Source organism: Pyrgilauda ruficollis, unplaced genomic scaffold, assembly GCF_017590135.1.
Source record: "Pyrgilauda ruficollis isolate IOZ18807 unplaced genomic scaffold, ASM1759013v1 scaffold28, whole genome shotgun sequence".
Lineage (NCBI taxonomy): Eukaryota > Metazoa > Chordata > Aves > Passeriformes > Passeridae > Pyrgilauda > Pyrgilauda ruficollis.
Genome location: NW_024524155.1, coordinates 2426288 through 2447335, shown reverse-complemented (window position 1 = coordinate 2447335; position 21048 = coordinate 2426288). Strand labels below are relative to the sequence as shown.

Sequence of the window (21048 nt, the reverse complement as noted above, 5' to 3'; positions counted from 1 at the left end):
CCGCTCTCGGTGCCGCTGTGCGGGAGTGGCCGGGGGGAAGCCGTGCTTCCCGCAGCCGGGCCGAGCTCCCGCCTTTCCCGGCCTCTTCGGGCTCGGTGGGGTGGGAACTACAACTCCCGGCGTGCTCTTAGCCGGGCCCCGTGCGCTCGCGGCTGCGCACGCGCCGTCGCCCCGCGGGAGGAGCCCGGCGGCCCGGCCCCGGCCGTCTCGCGCCGCGGCCGTTGCGGGGCCGGCCGGCCCGGTGGGCGCTGAGGGGCCGAGGGCGGGACGCGGGGCCCGGGGCGGCCGGGAAGAGGAAGCAGAGAGCGCTCCGGTTGTGAGGGGAGGGCACGGACAGCGTGTGGTGGCGAGCTGAGCCGCGGGTCCGCGCTGCCCTCCTCAGCCCCGGGGCTAGGGAGCCTCGGGCGACCTGTCACAGCGGCGGCACCGGATCCTCCGGCACGGCTAGCAGGCCCCTTGAATGCCACTAGGAAACCAGTAGGAGCCAAGGACTTGAAAACAGTGGGTTCTCTTACGCATAAACAGCTTGCTCTTTGTGCCTGTCACCCATTGCCAAGCCTGCTTTGCTCCTTTCCTGGATAAGTAGCAGCAGATACTATTTGATCAGGACTGTCAGTTTTTGGTGGGGATGTAAAAACAGGAGAAAAGCAGCTTTCCGCCCAGTTCTTGGTGATCTTTACTCTATAATTCTGATGAAAATTGCAGTAGAAACCTTTGGCTTGCAGGTCCTTTGAGTTTTGCTTCACATGGTAGGAGTGTGATTTGGATATGCTAAGTTTGAAAACACAGCATGTTGTTAGTAAGGAGCTGAGGCTCAGGCTCTGGCCATCTACCCTGAAGGCACTGACAATGTGTAGTCAGAGCATGAGCATTAAATAATCACAGAAAAAGCCTCTGAATGCCAAGAAAGCTAAGAAAAGTGTATTTATGAGGGTGACTGAAATAAATCAGTCTTTTCAGGTCTTTAATTTGTATTTATTTAATTTTTCCCCCTTGTCTCTCTGTGTTTTAAGGAACATGGAGCAGTGAGCTCCCTGCAGTTTCTCGTGGTTCTCATCCATCAGATTTTGACATGATCAAACGTTTGGTGGAAGATGTGCGAGCCAGGCTGCGTTCTGGAGTCACTGTCAACTCACTCGGACACTGTGTCGAGGAGCTTGTCCTCAATAGCATCGATGCCAAAGCAACATGTGTAGCTGTCAGGGTGGATCTGGAAGCTTTTAAGATCCAGGTGGTGGACAATGGCTCTGGGATGGGGAAAGAGGACCTAAAGGCTGTTGGAAAGCGCTACTTCACCAGCAAATGCAGCTCAGTGAGAGACTTGGAGAACCTGACTTTCTATGGCTTCAGAGGAGAGGCTTTGGCAAGTATAGCCAACATGGCCAGTGTAGTGGAAATCTCATCTAAGACCAGCAGGACAGCAAAAACGTTTATGAAACTGTTTCACAATGGGCAAGCACTGGAAGTGTGTGAAGCTGAATTGAACAGACCAAGTGGCGGAACCACAGTCACCGTGTGCAATCTGTTCCATCAGTTACCAGTGAGGAGAAAGTGCATGGATCCTGTGCTGGAAATTGAGAGAGTGAGACAGAAGGTAGAGGCTGTTTCGCTAATGCATCCTTCTGTTTCTCTTTCTTTAAGAAACGATGTTTCTTGTTCTATGGTGCTTCAGCTGCCTAAGACAAGAGACGTATACTCTCGGTTTTGTCAAATTTATGGACTGGGCAGATCCCAGAAGTTGCGAGAAATAAACCACAAGTCTGGGGGATTTGAGATAAGTGGTTTTATCAGTACTGAGGGACATTACAATAAGAATATGCAGTTCTTGTATGTGAACAGGAGGCTTGTTTTAAAGACAAGACTACATAAACTAATTGATTTTTTATTAAGAAAAGAAAGCGTAATTTGCAAGGCAAAGAGTGTCCCTGCAAGCCGACAGGCTAATTCAAGTCCCGGTCGCCATCGCTGTGGGCCAGAGTTGTATGGGATCTTTATTCTCAATGTAACCTGTGCATACAGTGACTATGATGTGTGCCTGGAACCTGCAAAGACTCTGATTGAGTTCCAGAACTGGGATGTTCTTCTTACTTGCATAGAAGAAGGAGTGAAAATATTTTTGAAACGAGAGCATTTATTTATTGAACCAAGTAGTGAGGACATCAGAGAGTTTAGTGAACATAATGACTTTTGTTTGCATAATGCTCCAGTTCTGAAGCCTTCAATTCTTGACGAGAAGAGCATCCAAGAAAGTTTTAAGAAAGCATGTAATGAAATTGTGGATTCTTATGAAATACGTAGCTTGCAATCAAAAGATGTCAAGAGGAAATCCATTACTAGGAAAAAAAGTTCAGATCTTATAGAGTCAAGTAAAAATGTACAGGAAACTAAAAATGCTCCAGTTCAGAACACTGCTGAATCATCTGATCCATGTAGAAACAATAAAGCAGAGACTCCATTGCCAAGCAAAGATGACACAGGTTCTGATTTAATTAAATCAAATACCTCAGAACAGGATCGAAAACACACTAGCAGTTCCCAAAAAGTACCTGATATGCGTCTGAAACCTTCAGAACATCTTTGTTCCTCTTTCAGTGGAGGGGCCAGATCGGAAATAAGAGAAATAGATGGTTGTGGTGACCTAGGGGATTGTGCAGAGAATAATATAAAAAATGTGGGCAGCCGGCAAGGTCAAGTAACACAGGAAAGCAATAAGGTTCTTGTCTTAAATAAGGATGTTATTCAGTCACTGCTTGAGAGAGAAGACCCCACTGAAACAGCAGTGGGACCTGAAACTGTCTCTGGAAGTTCATTAATGAGACTGTGTAATGCAAGAAGAAACAGGGCAACAGCTGAAGTGATAGGTGATGCCAGAAGAGGGGCTGTTAGTTCAATACCCTTAAAGCTGTGCCTTACAGACCTCATAAAAAGTGTTATGCAAAATGAGTCCCCACATGACTGTGAACAAACAGAAACAAATCTTGCAATAAACACACAGTGTAGGCCTGGCCCTGTCAGTGCCAAGGATATTTCTGACCACAAAGTGAATGTTGTGATTCAGTCTTCAAATGCTAAGGATATTTCCAGTAATAGTAATAAAGAATATGCAGCTTCTCTTACTAGAGAAGTATGCAAGACTGCTGGTCATGAGAACAAACCTTTGTCACATCGGGTGAGGGAGGAGATAGCTATGGGCACTGCTACCAATAAACGACCTTATGAAACATCAAACAGTACGGAATTGCTGCTGGCAACTCCTTCAGGTATTCCTCGCAAGAAAATTGTTATCAAAAACACTAGAAGACAGATAGTTGTGCCAAGATCGCAGCCCTCTAAGAAGCTGGGCTTGTCCACACAGCTGGGATCATTAGAAAAGTTCAGGAGGTATTATGGGAGAGTTAAGTCTATGCTACCAACACCCACGTCAGAGCGAAATGAATGTGGTCTCCCAGTTCTTAATTCAGAAACTAGCTGTGACTTTTCAAAGAATGGGAATGGCTATCATGATAACTTCGGCAGTTGTGAAACTCCACCTGCAGAAGATACAGATTCTAATATTAACCAAGGTTTTGGTTCCTTGGAAAAGACTTTATTTTGCAGTGGAGAAGTGTCACAGGACAAACGAGCCCTTTGTCAGAGTCCTTTGACATTGTCTGATTACTCTCTGGTTAGTAACAAAACTACAAGTTGTCAAAGATCTCCAGGATCATTATCATCCAAACTGTCCAGAATGAAAACTGATCACAAAGAAGTAGAACGACGTGGTGAGCAGTTCCAAACAGACTCAAATAGAAAAGATAACCATTCTTTCGATTGTGAATCCTCAAATAATGATTTTTTGTATAACGTTTGTCAAACATATAAACCCTCAGTGGAAAAAATGAGGGAGTGTAAGTCCAGCATTTCTAAGGAGGCTGTGTGCTCGCAATCAGATGGTGTGATAGCAGAGTCTGTGAAGAGTCCTGTCAGCTCATCACCTCTCAGCAGTATAGAAGGAGAGTACACAGTCTCTTCAGTTTTATCATTACCTGCTAAAAATGATTGTACTAACATCATCTGTAAAGATAAAAGTATGTTGGGTGAATCCTCAGAACAAAATATGAAAGATACTGTGGTTCCCCATGTGACCTTACAAAGGAACTTGGAATTCTCTGCTGACAACACATGCACAGGCAATCCCAGGAATGATTCATGTTCTGTCTGGCTCCAAGATTTTGATGCTTTATCGGGTAAGACGGTGTACATCAATACAGCAACTGGACTCAGTACCTACGGCACTCCTCCTAGTGAAGGATTTCAAACTGCCTGCATTCAAGATATAACAACAATGGCTGTGAATGTTGTTTCAGAGAATGGTAAGATAGGTGGTGGTTGTAAAAATGGGATGAGAAAAACTGTTCTTCTAGGTGCATGAAATAGTCTTGCTGGCAGCATCTGAGAGCTTTTACTGAATTAGTCACTACCTTATAGCTAATAGCTGCATGGAAAACAAGAAATGTTGGGAACTATGGAGACAGTGAAGCATTAACAGTAAAGTTATTAAAAGATCATTTTAAATAAAATGATAAAAAGAAATGTCTGCATCATGACAATTAACAGATAGCTGCCTAGTTTTCACTGGGTATCATGACATTCTCTGTGATGACAGTTACATATAACTGTTGTCACATATAAAATGAGAAACGTACTTCAAAGTAAATGTACCAGAAAAGTATCATGTTTTTTACCATTTTATCCTAAACAGTTATGTTTCTAAGAAAGTGTTGTTAAAGAGAACCTTACATTAAAATGATCTTTTTTCAAACTGCATACAAAATTTAAAGCAACCCTTGAAAGATGAATAAAAAATCTAACTTCATTGAGAATGTGTGTTCTCCATGGATTTTAGAAGGCAGGCTGTTCTTTCACACTTTGTAGCAGATGTTGTACAGCATTGTTGTTGTTTTGATGGTGGACCTTTTCCACTAGTGAAAGAACCTTGCATTATATTATTTTTTCAGGGCCACAGTGTTCATGAGTCTTCACAGATCTGTCTGTTTGGTTTTGACTTTGTGTATATTCCTGATGTAGTTTGTCTGTCTAGTACTGTCTTTGATAATTTTCCCTTCAAGGGATATATCTGTGTTCTTGTTGTTGTTCATTCTGTCCATAGGCAGATTTTATCAGTGAAGATGCAGCCATTCTTGGTGTAGACTTTATTTTCTACTACATAAATTGTTTTGTAAAAGTAGTTTGGACTTCTTTCTAGTTATCTTGCAAAAAATATGTCTAATCAATTGTCATGCCCTTTGGTTTGTTCCATTTTTGTCTGTTACTTCCTTGTTTGTCACCAGTCACAGAAACACTGGTGCAGTAGGTATTTCAGTTATTGAGCTATTCCCCTTTTTGTATAATAATTGATGCCAAAAGCTTTTCATATCTATTGTGTTCCATTGAAGAAAATTTGATGCAAGTTTTTTTAAGCAAAATTACTTGGCAAGTGCAAATATACACTCCTTCACTAACATTTTAGTTTCTGTGGTATACCAGTTTTGTTGCCCACAGTACTCCTTAGTAACCAGCCAAAGCCCTGAGATGTAGAAATTGACCTTCTGTCCAAAATATTGGATAGTGCATTCAGGTTTATAGAGAGAATACCTCATGTACTCTTATGCTTTCAGATGGTGTACAGTCTGTAGGCTTTGAAGACATGTATTGTATTGCATCTTTTTACCTCCCATGGCGCTGTCCTTAGCCTTAGCATTAACTCTCTGTTACTCTCCGTTGTGTCTGTGGTGCCAGTCTTTCTAAACTCTGCCAGTTCTTTGGCGACATGTCTGATTTTATTCTTTACTTAGGTTAAGAGCTGGACCTCCCAAATCTTCACAAGGTGTTTGAACTGCGGCTAGATCCTATAGGTCTTAGGTTTTCAAAGTTCAACAAGCACATTCTTTCATATGTTTTTGAAGCAAAGGATGTTTGTTCCTTTCAGCCATAGGAATAAACATAACTGTGTCCTAACACAGCATTCACGTCCCTTAATGTTGAGCACTGTTTTGGATTGCTGTTAAGACCCAGGAGCAGAATAATTTCCTCACTTGTATGCTTTCATTTTGGTTTTTAGAGTAGTGTCAGTAACCCCATGGTGTTGACTTAGAATTTCATAGCCCCTAAGAATAGCATCTCGTACACAATTCTAGGGAAGTTACACTGCTTAGCAATAGGTGGAAGTAGGTAAGAATAATCCATATCCTCTTTTTCATGACAGCAGTGGCCGTCTGTCATCTTTTCCAGCCACAAGCCACGTGCTCGACAGAGATGTTAGATTTTGTAGGCCACACCCAGGCATCTTCATACTGATTAAACTGATTGCTGCAGGAAAATTCAGCAAACTTCATTTCACCATTGGATGCCTTTTTGAACAATGCATTTGTAGTAGGAAACTATCCTCGCTCAACCTGGTCTTTGTTGTTATGTCAGCTATATTGGCAATTTTTGTTCCTTACATTGTGCTGTGTGATTACACTGGTGTATCTTCATGATCTAACTGAGGCAAGTGCAAATGAATGCTCAAGTATGGTAATTGTATGGCATTTGCCTGCATGAAGTGTATACGTTACTATCCTCGCCACCTTTTCTGATGTTACTTGTCAGAAGAATCATATTAATAGTACCTCTGCCAAGTCTGAAGTCTCACCAGTCGTGGAGCAAGTAAACCCTGACTTTCTGAACAATGTATATCTTGATCAAGGATTTTTCCTTCAAGAAAATACAGGGAGATGACTCTTTGTCTATTACATGTATAAAACACTGGACTTGTGTTGCTACAGATGATAGATTCTTCTGTGAACTTGAGAGATATTGTCTTTTTATGACAATAGCTATAAAAGTTCTGCCAGAATCTGAATTAGGCAGCATTCTTCAATTTGCCACAGTTTAGCAGGAACTACATCAGGCATTTTGTCCTTTCCTGTGACAATGGGATGCTGAGTTCCTCCCCAGTGCTGGGCTGTCAGTTTGGATTCTTGAAAGGATTCTCAATCCCCAGGGTCAATAGTCCTCACTGGAATGGAGCCAACAGTCCGGAGCCTGTGGACTGGCCTAAGATTTTATAGAGCCTTTTCACACTGAGCTTATCAGCACACAGCTAGTTTTCTTTGGCATTATCACTCTGCCTCTTTTCCTGAATGCACACCCTTAATTTCTTGGTAGAAAGGAACTTTATTAATTCATTATTATTTCACAAAGAATAGAAGACTGAATTGTACCAAAGGAAGGGTGAAATGTTTACCAACGTGCTGGAAATCTGAGCCACTTTTCTTAATACTCTTGATAACAATACAAGTTTGTAATATTAAATCATTTCTTGGTGGGTGAGAACATATTGTTGGACTAACTCTGTTACCTCATGTGGGTTCACTGACTTGTGGTTTTCAGTTTTACAAATTCCTGATAACTGTATTAAGTATTGATAGGAATGGTGATAGACTGACAGTTTTTCTGCTCCTTAACAGAGGGATTTCAACAATGTTTTGATCTCTGATAGACTACTGTATGTGTCCTTTCTCTTTGGGGAAAACACTTCTGGTTGCCCTAATTCTGGAAATAATTATTACAAGTTTAAGGCAGCAGCCAATTTTTAAATACAGTCCTGCAGAAACCATGGTAATATTTTTACATTTCCCAAGGCGTGTATGTCTGATAATTCTCAGCTTTTTACATATGTGTTGTTATTTCTCAATATTAGGTTGCAAAATCTGCACGATACTCACAATTTTATAGGGCTAAGCACATGCTCCTTTATAAGAATATAATACATGTATAGCTTTTAGTAATTTTGCATGCTGCTTATTATGCAGCAGTAAATTTATTTCTTTGTTTAGGGTTTCAGTTCAGATGCCATCCCTTTAGAAGTGAGACTGTGCTTCCCTTCCTTCCTAGACCTCAAAAAGAGAAGATTCAGACAAGCCAGAATCTGAGAGGTAGGGCCAGCTTTCCAGCACACAGTGTTCTGTGGTAAAAACAAATCACAGAATTCTCCCAGATGTCCCAACAGGAACCAGAATTACTCAAGGTCTGTTAACAATGGGACTGTGTGAGTCATCTCAGATCTAGAACTGGAAAAAAAATTTTTGGGTTGAAGGCAGGTTAAAGAATACTTATTTACAGGATGAAATACCCTGTTCTTTGTTGAATTATGTCATGAGTTTAAAGAATAATTACCTACTCCCTTCTTTGTACTCATTCCAGACTTGGAATGTGAAAAATAGCTTCAATCCTCACACTTTTTTTCTTTGCAGTGGAAAGGATGAAATAATATTTTTGGTATGTAACTTTGTCAGAGGGAGTGGGTAGCTAAACAGGTCTTTCTTTCCCTACCATCCCTCCACCCCTTTTCCAGGCCTATTGAATTGTGCTGCAGCATTTTTAGGGGTCAGAAAGATGCACATTGCCCTTCCTAGTTAAAGCAGACAGTACAGAAGCCTAGTGCCATGTTCCATTATTTATTTGTACACTCTCCCATTTTTATGAAGGAACAAAAAGAAATAATACTTGTGTGAGGTTGAGGTCCCCAGTGAACATTCTATTGACAGATGGTGGTAGTTCCTGTATTATCTATGTGCTTGTTCCTAGATGCTGAAAGGGAGTCTCTCCAGTCATTGCTTTTGGAATGGGATAATCCTGTTTTTGTTCCCTGCCCAGAGGTAAGTATTACCTTGCATGTCATGCTGAAATAGGAATAATTTTAGATTTTTGTTATTTTATGACAATGGATACAAAATTGCAAATATAATGATTGTTATATAAGTTATCTAGAGATATATTACACTATGGACCTGGAAGTTTTGGTTTTTATAGACTGTTTAGATGCAAGTCATTGTTGTGGATTTATTCAAAGCGAGGCAGGTATCAGGCTAATCTTTCATTTTACATTAATTCCAAAACCAAAACATTGTAAACTCTCTTTCCCTCTACAGAGATAGTAATCTCAAAATTAAAAGTTATCGAATGAGAAAATTGTAATATAGTGTCTGTCTGCTTTATGGACAGAGATAAAATAACCCAGGTTTGAACAGGTCTTAAAAGTGTATTTTACCACAGCTGTTTTTAAAGCCTGGCAGGATTACAGCATGTGAGAGGGAAACAATGTTGGAGCTTGTAGAAAAACTTCCTTTGCTGTCATGAGGTAGCATTATCTTTAATCCTCATGTTGTGTGTGTGTGTAAACATATGTATGTAACCATTTCCACCTGCGAACAATAGGCATGGAGCTGCAAACCACCTGCTGGTGAGTTTCTGGAAGGGAACACTTGTGTTCAGTCCTTGCAGTGACGTGTGCTCTGACTCATTCCAGGGTAATACATCCTTTGTAATGCCATCCCCCGAGAGCTCACGTAGGCTGATAATTAACTTCAGCTTTTGATAGGTACTTGGAATCAGCTGGATGCATTGAAATTAGCAGGTAATAGCTAGATGGGAAAGATATGTGGGGGTAGAAGTACAGGTATTGCTAGATGATTTTTTAGTTACTGTTATTCTTGTATAGAAAGCTTGGTTCATCAAATATAGTTATTTCCAGTTTTTGTTAAAACTGGTTTGTTTGGAGTATTTGCTCTGTGTGTTTGGGGTTCTGTGCCATATTGTTGAGCCTTTCCTTGATGTGAAATCCTGTTTTTACAGATTGCAGTTGATGTGACCAGCGATCAGGCTGACAGTCTGGCTGTGAAAATTCACAATATCTTGTATCCTTATCGTTTCACCAAAGACATGGTTCATTCAATGCAGGTACAATATGATCTATTACTAGCTTCCATCCCCTAAATCCTACTCAGCAGGTGGGATTTGCTGGTGTTTCCACCTGGTAGGAAAGAAATATCCAGGAAAACAGTTCACATTCCTAATTTTCACAAGCACTAACAGAATTCTTGGTCATGTGTGATACCAGCAGACATGTGTGTCATGCCATACCTTAGTAACATCTCATGATTAATCAGCTATCTGCAAGTGACTCTAAAATGACTTGACTAGTATGATTAGATCAAAATCAAGAGATAGCCCTGTTACTGCTGCTTAGAAACATTATTAACTAAATGATAGTTCAAAGTACAGTTTTTATATTTGTTGTTTATCGCGGCAGTTTCCAGCCGGGCTGTGCCCGGTGGGGTGCCGTGGCCAGGATAGCTCAGTGGGCTCAGCACAGCAGCCGAATTCCCAAGCAGTTCCCAGCTGCAGGCAGCCAAGCAAGCTGTAGTGATTTCGGCTCTCAGTGATTATCAGCTCTTTGTGATTTCAGCTCTTTAGCTTGCTGGTGCTGCTGCAGCAGACGCAGAGAGAGAGGAGAAGAAGCTGTATAAGGTTCTGCAGGAATTCTTTATTGGTGTCCCCCACGAAGGGTCTCAGTGACAGCTCTTCTGCCGAACCAGGCAGAATTAGGGGTTTATATTAGGGGTTTTGGAAATTGCCCAATACAAAGGGTCAGGGAAAGTGACCTATAGGCTTACAGAGAGATAAGCAGGGTCTGATAGGCGGAAGAGAGGGGCTTCTGAGGCCCAGTCATCGCTTCTGAGCCCAGTCATCGTGACTCGGCATTTCCTAGCTCAGGCTTCTGACCTCCAAGGAGGCCTTGCAGGCCCTGGGCCTGCTACAGTTGTTTAGCATTTTCTTAGTTCATATTTCTCCTACATCTATAGCTTCCTTTTTTATTTACTTTAGAAATTTAATTCCTTAGCAGAGTGATTTCAAAATCAAATCCAAGGTTTAATGGAAAAACTTGAAATTTCACCCTAAGATTTATGTCTGTGCTTAAAAGTGATTTTTAATAGTGGCATAATAACATCAAGTTTTATTATTTTTGTGTTTTTTAAATCAAATGTTTTGAGTGTTAGCTTAAAAGCTAATGTAAATATAAGTCTTCAGCTTACATATGTGATGGTTTGCTTGGGTAGAAATGCCAGAGTGGATTCTCTCCCTCTCTTGCATCCCAGTAGCAAAAGGCGTACAGGTCCAGCTGGCGCTACTCTTACACAGTCAGGTTGCTGACTTTGAGATTGCAGGTCCTGACTGTGTGAGGCATGGAAATGTTCATCTCCAGGGTGGACAAGGATTCAAATTATTCCCTTACTTATGTTGTGAGTGCATGAATAATAGGAGTAAATAAAGTTACTGTAGAGAACAGGATATGTTTCACAAAGACAAGAGAGAAAAGATGTAGAATGGAAGGTACCATTTTTCTGTTTTCTCCAAATAAGAACTGTTCTTTAAAACTTACTGAAAGTTTCTGGTATTACCTCTGTCATGTTTTCCTTTCTATGTTTTTAAGAAGGCAAAACTAGTGAAGTTAGTACTTCTTGTCTCTGAAAAAGCTAAATACTGCCTTCAGTACCCTACAGCAATTTTGAGAATCTGTCTACAAAAGATTAAAAGCAGAAAATGTTGCATCATGCAATAGGAAAAGAATAAAAAGAAGAATTAGTCTTGTATCCCTGTAAAGAAATAGAGTCATCCATTAATTTTTACCTACTAGGTGAACAATGCACATGTTGTGAAACAGAGAATTCTGGGTGAGCTGTCTATGTAACACTGGGAGAAATTACTCCATAACACTATATCTGTGTATTTGAAATCTAACAATAAGATACTGAAAGCATTGTAAACCTCATCTCAATATTGCATGGTTGATTTTTGATGCTTGAGGGGAAAGTGGAATCAAGTCACAGAGGCAAATTCTACACCAAAAAATGAAGGGAAAAATTGCTTCCTTCTTCTGCAGATTATTAGCAAGTTAAAAAAAGTTGTTTACATTCTCTTTTGGTGATATCAACAGATCAATTATTCTTCAGAGTCACTGTGCCCAGCTTTCATTCCCAACTCAAGGAGGTTTCTACATGGCCATTTAATTCACCTTAGAACAGTTAGTACCCATGCCCTTATTACTATCTTTGAAAAAGTTTATCCAGATTTTTTTTTAAATATATTTCAACACTTTCTCTTAGTTCCAAACTAAACTGTTTTGTGACCATTTAATGGTCATTTGACCTTCTGCCAGTATTATATTTAGCTTAAATAATGTCTGCCTTTTTCCATATTTAGTTCCCCACTGTATTGATAAAGAATAACTATATAGCTTCTCAGTCTAGTTTTGCTAGGCCCTTTGGGTTAGGAAAGATGTAGCTTCCAGTTCTCTAGTTGTCATACTAGCTATTTGTTGGTCTTGATCCATTTTGATTGTTGTTTCTTTTGTTTGCCTTCACTTTAAAAATATCTGTACTGCTCTATAATGAGTTTTATGAGTATCTTACAGGTTCTTCAGCAAGTGGACAATAAATTTATCGCTTGTTTAATTAACACTAGGAATGGAATGGAAAAAAAGACAGGTAAGACTGGTTAATAGCATGAAGTTGAGATGGCTGTCAAGTGGACTGCAGGGGGAGCACTGTCCTATTTGTAATCTCTTCTTGCTTTGGGATGATATTGTTAGTGGAGGAAAACTTTAGTCTTCACTTGAAATTTCTTGGATCTTCTTTATCTTTATTTTGGACATTGCTGAGTGTTCCTACCGCCTTCAGATTAATGTTATAAAAATAGATTGTACTCAAATTGCTAATATCTTTCAGGCTCTGTTCACAGTGTCTGGACATATTCATTGCTGAAGCTTTCTGAAGCTATACAAAAAAGGCATTCAAAATCAGTAGGTTTTGCAACGTTTTCAAAGACTGTGTCAAACAAAACAGTTTATGGGTGACCTCAGCTCTCATTCTGAAGTTAGAGGAAGATGTCAATAGACAAGAGTTTCTGACTCAATTTAATTCCCTAATTTAACCACCATTTTGGACCACTGAATTTCTGTTCTGTAGTAACTTTATGTTCTGCCAACACAGCCTCCTCCTCACTTTGTTTCTGTGAAACAAGCTGATACTTCTAAATGTGGCCTCTGGGAAGTGGTTATTCCTCCTCACCCCTGCAGTTGTCTGGTACAAAGTTGCCTATTTCTCATCTGTTGTGGTACATTTTTAGATGGAAACCTCTTGATTTTGGTGGACCAACATGCAGCTCATGAACGGATCCGCTTGGAGCAGCTGATTGCAGGTGAGGATTCAGGTGGTATAAGAAAGAAAGATAATCAGTGCACAGAAAAGTTCAGATGAGCTCTCTGGGATGTACAGAACCGATAGGATATCCATTTGACATCTTTATCCTGATCCCTAGAAGAGTGCAGACGTTCAGTATTTGTAGCAATCATAATATTGGCAGCTGAAAATTCCTACAGCCTTTCCTAAAATAAAAGATACACTCCCTACCCACAGAACTATTGAACTAAAATAGTCCTCACATAATGAAAGAGCAGGAAGACTGATAGGAAAAACAATGAAGAGGAAATAAAACAACATCAATAAGTTTGTGTGGTTATACTGTGAAGAATAAGACATGGGATGCTGAGTAAAGAACCTAGTTAATTTGGTTCCTTTTTTGCTGAATACTGTGCTTAAAACCTAAAATTTCCACAGTCTGACTATTTGCAAAGGGATAATGGTCTTCTGTGTAAGCTCATTAGCCATTGGTTTCAGTGTTAAAAAGCACAATTGCCATCCATCAAGTACTTAAAAATCATTGACCTTCTCTTACATCAACAAACACTGCGCAGTTCCTGCCGAGTGTTCCAGGAACTCTGCTCCTTTTGGTCAGGTACTGAAAAAAGGTAAAGACTGAAGGGAGAAATGCTTAATGAATAGTATTTTAACTCCATTTATATCTGACTTTTCTGTGGAAAAATTGTTCTCTCTGAGTTGAACCAAATATATCAGTAGGTTGTTTTGCTATTTAGGGTGACTCTTTTTTGGAACTGGTGGGAAAAAACAAAGTGGCATTAACCAACCCTTCCCCAGAGACTGGATGTCTGGTTTGTGACATTCCCAGTCCTCCACAAGTTTCAAGAGAAGGCATTCTGTGGTCATTTTTTAATCCAAGCAGGGGACTACATGCCAGACCAGAGGGTCATTAAGGGTAATGCCTCCGTAAATATTTTTAGAGGGGTTCTTCTAAATGTTTCATTCATAGATTCCTATGAGAAGAAAGCTGCAGCATGTGGCAAGAAGAAAATACTGTCATCTTCCATCTCTCCCCCTTTGGAGATTGAAGTTACTGAAGAGCAAAGAAGATTTCTACGGTTAGTAGTGACAAATAGCTCTCAGTTTTGGGGGATGGTTCTGTTGACCAGGAAGATCTCTATATATTACCAGGTTATCATGAAACTCAGGAGAAAATTTGTTGATTCTTTCCTGAGCAGAGCCCAGTTGGCTCTGTCTGTACTGAGGGAAACAGATACGGTTCTTAGGCATGTTGTTACAACATCTCAAGACAAAACCCTGGGGTGTGCCATTTCTGTGCCTTTGCAATGTGCTCTGATTTTCCTGGGAAAGTAAACCTTCATGTGTGGGCCAGAAGACTGCCAAAGCAGCTTCCAACAGTTCCTCCTGTCTGGGGCTCAGGACCTCGGAGTGCACAAAGGAGTGCAGTGCCCAGACTGTCGACCTAGGTACTGACTTTACAGGCACTTTTTGAGAAGAGGAGGATGGGGTATGGAAAGTCTGTATTGTGAATCCTTCAAAAACACATTCCTCTTTCCTAGGTGACTGCCAAGAGTAACTAATGAACACTGTTTCCCAAATGTTTCAGAATGGTGACCTAGCTACAATTAGGATATTTAACTTTTGTACTTCAAGAGTTTGGATACAGATTTCTTGTTGGACTGTTGCAGACCTATTGGACACTCCTCAAACTTTCTTTTCCCCCACGTCCCTGTCTGTCACCTGCCACATGCATTTGTGAGGTTTTTTCAGTTCATTGTTCTGAATTTTCAGATGAAGTTCTGTCAGTATTACCTCATACTGTTCTTTTTTTTTTTTTTTTTTTTTTTGTGATTCCTGTGACAAGCTCAACAGCTGCTGATTCAGTCCTTATTAAGATTGTTGCCTATTACAGGGATACACTTGCTTAGTGGTGTTCATATTTCAGTAACAATTGGATTTTTTTTGTTCCCACCTCTCAATGATGTTGTTGCCAACGTCACAATATATGTAATGCCTCCTGTTCGACTTTCATTTATTTTTGCACTCATCTATGAATGTCTCTCATTTCTAATAGATCTACTTTAGAGAATGAATGGCTGAAACTGAATACAATATACCAAGTGAGAGAATCCCATTGATTTGTACAGTAGCTTTGCAGCTGTGCCCATGTTTTCTGTTTATTATATCCACACCTGATATTCTGTGGATTATATCCACACCTTATATTCCTTTTTTGTCTACTGCTGCTTGCATGAGCTGCTTGTCTGTGGATGGTCAAGGCAAAGAAACAGAGTAGTGGGGGTTATTTTTTGAATTTGTGTTGTTTATGTAGAAGCCAGCCAAAAGTAGAAATAGATTAAATTACTTCCGATAATTTGTATTTATTTGTCTTTAGGAGGAGTAAATTCAGTTTTTCTGCCCATTTTTGATTCATCCTACTAATCTTCATTTTTCTACTTATTTTAAATTCTGATTGATTTCAACTTTGTCTCTAGTCTCAGCTGACCGAAATAATTTTGTGCTTTCTACAAATTTCCTTGCTTGACCATGCCTCTTCTTTTCCACATTATTAATAAACAATCATGAGGATACAGATCAGGACTCGTGTTGAATGCTGACCATCTGTTGCCAGCATACCTTGCTTCCGTAGTCTCTAAATCATAATAGATGGTGCTTCTCTATCCACGATAACCTTTTGCATTTCCTTTTTTATCTGCTTTTAAGAGGTGGCATTAAAGGCTTTTTGAAAGAGCTAATAAATTCTGAGAGCTACTTTTTTTTTTAATCAGGTAAATCATAAACATTTTGCAAAACTGAGTAAGGAAGTAAATCAGAAAGGTGTGTGTTTCTTCTAAGGACACGGGTTGAATATGAGGGGCACAGAGGGATGTCAGTTGTGATTCTCAGCAAGAAGCTTACTAGTGCTAGCTTACTAATACTTTTATTGTGTGACTTAATAATTTTTCAGTCTGTATTAGCAGTTCATCCCTTTGCAAATGCTCTGTGAGAGCATATCATTATTAAAAAGTTAGGAATTAAAAGTATTATGGGAAAATCTAAATTCTATTGTTATTGTTACTGTCAGACTGTGACTGTATTCTGTGGTAAAGTTTGGTGTAATCAAATAAATTAACTTGTCTAAAAGACCTTTCACTTCAGCTATGCTTGCAATTTAATTGTTTAGCTGGACCTCTGGTTCACCTGCAGCTTTGGTTCTGTTATTTATCTACTAAGCATTGTAGTAACGCATTGTTCTGTTGACTCTCTTGAACTTCCTTCTTTATTTTTTCTTTTAATAATGATTTGAAAAAATAGAAAAGCCCAGTTGACTTCAATAGCTGCTTGGATTTTGTCATTTCATTCACAATGGGCTTTTGTCTTTCTTTCTGTATAGCCTGCTGAAGGCTACACGTCTTCTTTTTTTTTTTTTTTTTGAGTAGAATTTCACAAGCCATGGAGGCTAATAATTGTACTATTCTCATTATTGATTTAGATAAGTTTAGATTTGCTTCTTTCTATTTTTTGTTCAAAGAATTTCTTTTCTAGAACTAACCTTTACCACCTTTGTTTTAAGTCAATACTCCCTGAATTAATAAAGTATACATTGTTACAGTTGTTTTCATTTAGAAGATAAGCTCTCATCTGTCTCTGAAGTCTCATTTTTGTGTGTATTTTTCCATCCACAGGCTGACATATGTCATAATTAACTAGAGGTTGTTCTTTCCTGTGTTTTCTTTGCTTAACAGGATATAAAGTTCATTAAACCATCATAAATTTCTCAAAATATTTTTTCCATTTTAAGAATTTGCTAATACGTGTTAATTGAAATCACAGTTCTTTTAGATTAGACTTAAAGTAGTCTTAATGCTGTGTAATTTCAGTATTTGGAACGTTTGTATGTTGAACCAGACATCTCGTGCATGTTCAGAAAAGGCAGATTTCTGGATTTAGAAACAAAGCCTCTCTTCATATAATACAAGGACTCTTAGATCTTGTAGTTGTGGAACATGAAAAATGCACGGTTGATTGGAGAGAAAAAACATCTGAATGTAAGCTGAAAAGGCAAAATTACTTGGAATCTCATGAGGCATGGATTTTGAAATGGGAAACTGTTACAGGAAGGGATATGAGAAACCGTGTATGTGGACTACAGAAAAATTTACATGTGCTGTGGAGTCACAGATACAATGGTTGACGTCTTATTTATGTTGGTTTTTTTTCCTCAGATGCTGCTACAAAAATCTGGAGGACTTGGGTCTTGAATTATCATTTCCTGAGACAAACAACTCCTTGATTCTTGTGAGGAAAGTGCCAATGTGTTTTATAGAAAGAGAAGCCAACGAATTACGACGGAAAAGACAACCTATCACTAAAAGTATTGTGGAGGTCAGCTGTGGACATGGGTGAAGTCATGATAGTAGGTCTTGTTCTGTATTCATGGCCCAGGGTATTACAGGATCTCTGTTATGAAGGACACAATGAAGTCCCATGGCAAATGTGAATGCCATCCCTTTTAGTAGCTAAATAGTCCCAAAAGTGAAATCACTGAACTGAAATGATAAAGGACTGTTTCAGACTTGGACTAGTGGAGAAGCTAAGAAAAACTGTATATAGCAAAGATATTTTAACAGTTTACTGCACGTGGGTGCTTGAATGGACAGTAAATGCTTGAAGGAACAGTAAAATGAACAAGTCGTAGCAAGTAATATTTATGTATCAGCAATATTAAAGTTGCTTCCATGAAATCTCTACATGGTCAGTGGGGCTTTCTAAAAACCACTGTTTCAGATGTTCTGCAGTTTGAGGGAGAAATTTCTGAAGTGATTACTTGCAATGGGAAGTCAGGACTTCCAGCTAGATCTTCTACACTGTGGTCAGTGTACTATGAACAGTATCACTTATTCTGGCAGTCACAGAGTAAATTACACACAGATGTGAACAAAGTAGGGTAGAGGGATGGAAGGGAAAAATAGCAACTGATGACATTACCTTTTTTCTTTCTAGGAGCTTATTCAAGAACAAGTTGAGGTGAGTTGCTGTCTACTTCTAGAATTGACTGTAACGTCCAATGCTTACTGCATGAATCAAAGGGAGCCTGCTGAGCTTCAAATGAGAGAGTGGACTAAATAATCCCCTAGCTTTTCCTCATTTTCAGTTTCCTTTGTGTTACAGTTCTTTTTTCTCATATTAAATGGAAAGTAACATGATATTCCCTTACTGCTTTTAGCTATTGCAGACTACAAGAGGAGGAGCACGAGGGACACTGCCTCTGACGTTTCTGAAGGTGTTAGCTTCCCAGGCCTGTCATGGTAGGGAAACTGTACTTTTCCTTCATTCGTTCTCTTTTTGGCTTTTTTTTCCCCCAGACCTTTGTCTCTACACATCATCCTCCCTGGGGCAGTGTTTGGATGTGTTTGCAGCTATTGCAGGGTTAAAGACTATTTCTTAGGGATGAGGAGGTAATGCTCATGGACAGCACTAAGGTATAAGCAATACTCCCCCAATTTATTAATGTATGGGCCTAGCATACTTTCCCAACCTTCATGTGAAACATACAGTTCTGAGATGCATTCATCTGTGTGTGCTCTAAACCATTCAAATAACAGCTCTGTGGTGGGCCAAGGGGGAAGGAGCTAAAATCCGCTTGAAAGCATGCAGGAAAGAACACTTAGCCACTCTTTCCAAATTTTCAGTTTCCTTTAAGTATCCCAAGTGGTAGTTTAAGTGTGCCTGCAACATTTCAAGTACTTTTGGAATGAGTGGGGTAAAAATTTACATCTTCTTAGGGAACTGTTGCTTCCCAGCACCTGGCAATGAGCAGGCCTTCTTGGTCTTGACTGCAGTAGCTCCAGCCTCTTGTTGCAATTCCTGTGCCATATACAGTATCAACAAGATCACACTGAAAGGGCAAATGTGAACCAGAAGTATCTGTTTTCTCAACAGTGTCTCAATTTTCAATTAGCAGTCAATAGGTTTTGGGTTTTTGTGTCTAAAAAAGTACCACAGCTGAAAGTATATTGCAGATGGTCTTGTGCATCTGTGAAGGCTAAAGTTTGTAAACACCTCTGGAATAACTCCCTAATATTCTGCTTGAATTTCCTCTGGACGCCTTTAAGTGCTCACTTGTGAGAATGGACTCGGTGGCAGGGCTAGCACTTGGCTTCAGAAGTGACACCTGTCCGTGGCAGCCATGGAAAGCCACTAAAGCCTATCAAACTGTTGTTAACTGTTGTCTTGGTTTAATACTTCTTGATTTTGAACTGTTTCCAACTTAGCTGTAACACACACAAAAAAAAGCCCATTTGCCTATTGCAATATTACCTAAAATGCCAAAACGTAATAATCTTACCATCCATCAGACTTGGACTACGTTAAAGCTTAAGCCATGGAAAGCTGATCTCCTTATACAGCAGACTCTTTAACTGAGCTAAGCCCCAGGTCTGCTGCACTGCAGCCTTTGGGTTGCCTTTGCAGCCTCTCAGCTAATCTTTTGGAGATGCCCCCAGTGTTTCCACTGAAATTCACAGCTGTGGAAGGAAGCGGAGTCCTCTTTGGCAGCAGGGGCAAGAATGCATCTCTCTTTTTCAGGAGCTATTAAGTTTAATGAGCATTTGACTTTGGAGGAGAGCTGCAGGCTTATTGAAGCTTTGTCATCTTGTAAGCTACCCTTCCAGTGTGCTCATGGAAGACCTTCAATGCTGCCTCTTGCCGACATAGACCATCTACAGCAGGAAAAACAGGTACTGTGTGGGACACACCTCTGGTAATCTGTGCTCTGGGTTACCAGAGGCACATCATGTATGTGTGTGAGAACTAAGATCATCCAGTTTGAAACCATCCCCACTGGCCTTATATTACTTGACTTGTAACATATTGTTATCAATAAAATGAAACTTCAGGACAAAAGCCATCTGTCTTGTAAACACTTTAGCAAGGATCTTACCATATATTATTTGAATAGTCACACTGACTTGAATAGTGTCCTTAAGGTTAAGCATACATTTAAAGTGCTTGCAGTTTTAAAGTGTAAAATTTGGAAAACATGGAAATTCTGCTAGTGGCAAAGATGCTAATTAAACAAAAGCTTACTTTCCCGAAGTTTAAGATGTTATAAAATGGGGATAAAGCACAGGAATAGCAACATTTGTTATAAAATCATAGAATGGTTTGGGTTGAAAGGGACCTTAAAGATCATCTAGTTACCATGACTACAAACACCTTCCACTAGAAAAGGTTACATTTAAATTATATTTAAATCAGGTTACATTTAAATTTAAAACAAAATCATTACTCCTCCCTTTTGCTATTACTGTGCTTTATTGTTATTAAATTGGATTCTGTTGCAAGTCAGGTGGGACTTTGAATTAGGTATTAACTTAGGAATGACTGTATTAGGGCAAAGAGTATGGAAACACTGAAACTTATTTACTCAGTTATGACTTGTGCTTCTTAATTTTTCTCCCTCCAGCCTAAACCAAATTTGACTAGACTGAGGAAGATGGCACGAGCATGGCAGCTATTTGGAAAAAAAAAAGAACCTATTTAAAAAAAAGTAAAAACTGTAAACTGCAACCACTGGAAGCATTGGTATGATCCATGATCCTGTTGTTAGACTACAATGCCCTGTGCAGAGCCAAGTTCTGAGCCAGTGCAGTCACCAAAGCTCTCCACCAACTACTGACCAAAGAAGCAGAGACCAGCCAGGAGAACATGGCAGGAGGAGCCCACCCTTGGAGCCTGGAGAAGCATCTTCAACCTTAAGGAACAGCACTGTAAGTCTGGGTGCTATGTCAGTGCTGAGCTGTTGGGTGCAAGGAGCTGCACCCACTTGCAATTACTGAAGCAAAGCACTTCTTTTCTGCAAGCACAGCATAATTCTGTATAATAGAGAGGGGAATTTTAATTAGTGTATTTTATAGTACTTTGAAAATTGGAAGGTATTTCTTAATAAAGTTCACACTCAACTCACTCCTTGGGCTCATGGCAGTGGCTGGAATGAGGATCG

General features: G+C 39.8%; 1 protein-coding gene across 3 annotated transcripts; it reads left to right on the top strand.

Moving 5' to 3' along the window:
* The first annotated feature begins 180 nt into the window (after positions 1-180).
* MLH3 (mutL homolog 3) lies at positions 181-21011 on the top strand. 3 transcript variants are annotated; one of them, XM_041471795.1, is made up of 13 exons: positions 181-501; positions 1014-4352; positions 7860-7958; positions 8611-8681; positions 9658-9762; positions 12278-12350; positions 12991-13062; positions 14032-14140; positions 17270-17429; positions 18048-18071; positions 18271-18352; positions 19632-19783; positions 20512-21011. In XM_041471795.1, exons 2-13 carry the CDS (start codon positions 1073-1075, stop codon positions 20587-20589), a joined length of 4305 nt encoding a protein of 1434 aa, XP_041327729.1. In that variant the 5' UTR covers positions 181-501; positions 1014-1072; the 3' UTR covers positions 20590-21011. The 3 variants fall into 3 exon arrangements, with proteins under 3 accessions (XP_041327729.1, XP_041327731.1, XP_041327730.1); XM_041471797.1 differs by lacking the exon at positions 7860-7958 and having other exon boundaries at positions 1014-4226; XM_041471796.1 differs by lacking the exon at positions 7860-7958.
* The last annotated feature ends 37 nt before the right edge of the window (positions 21012-21048 follow it).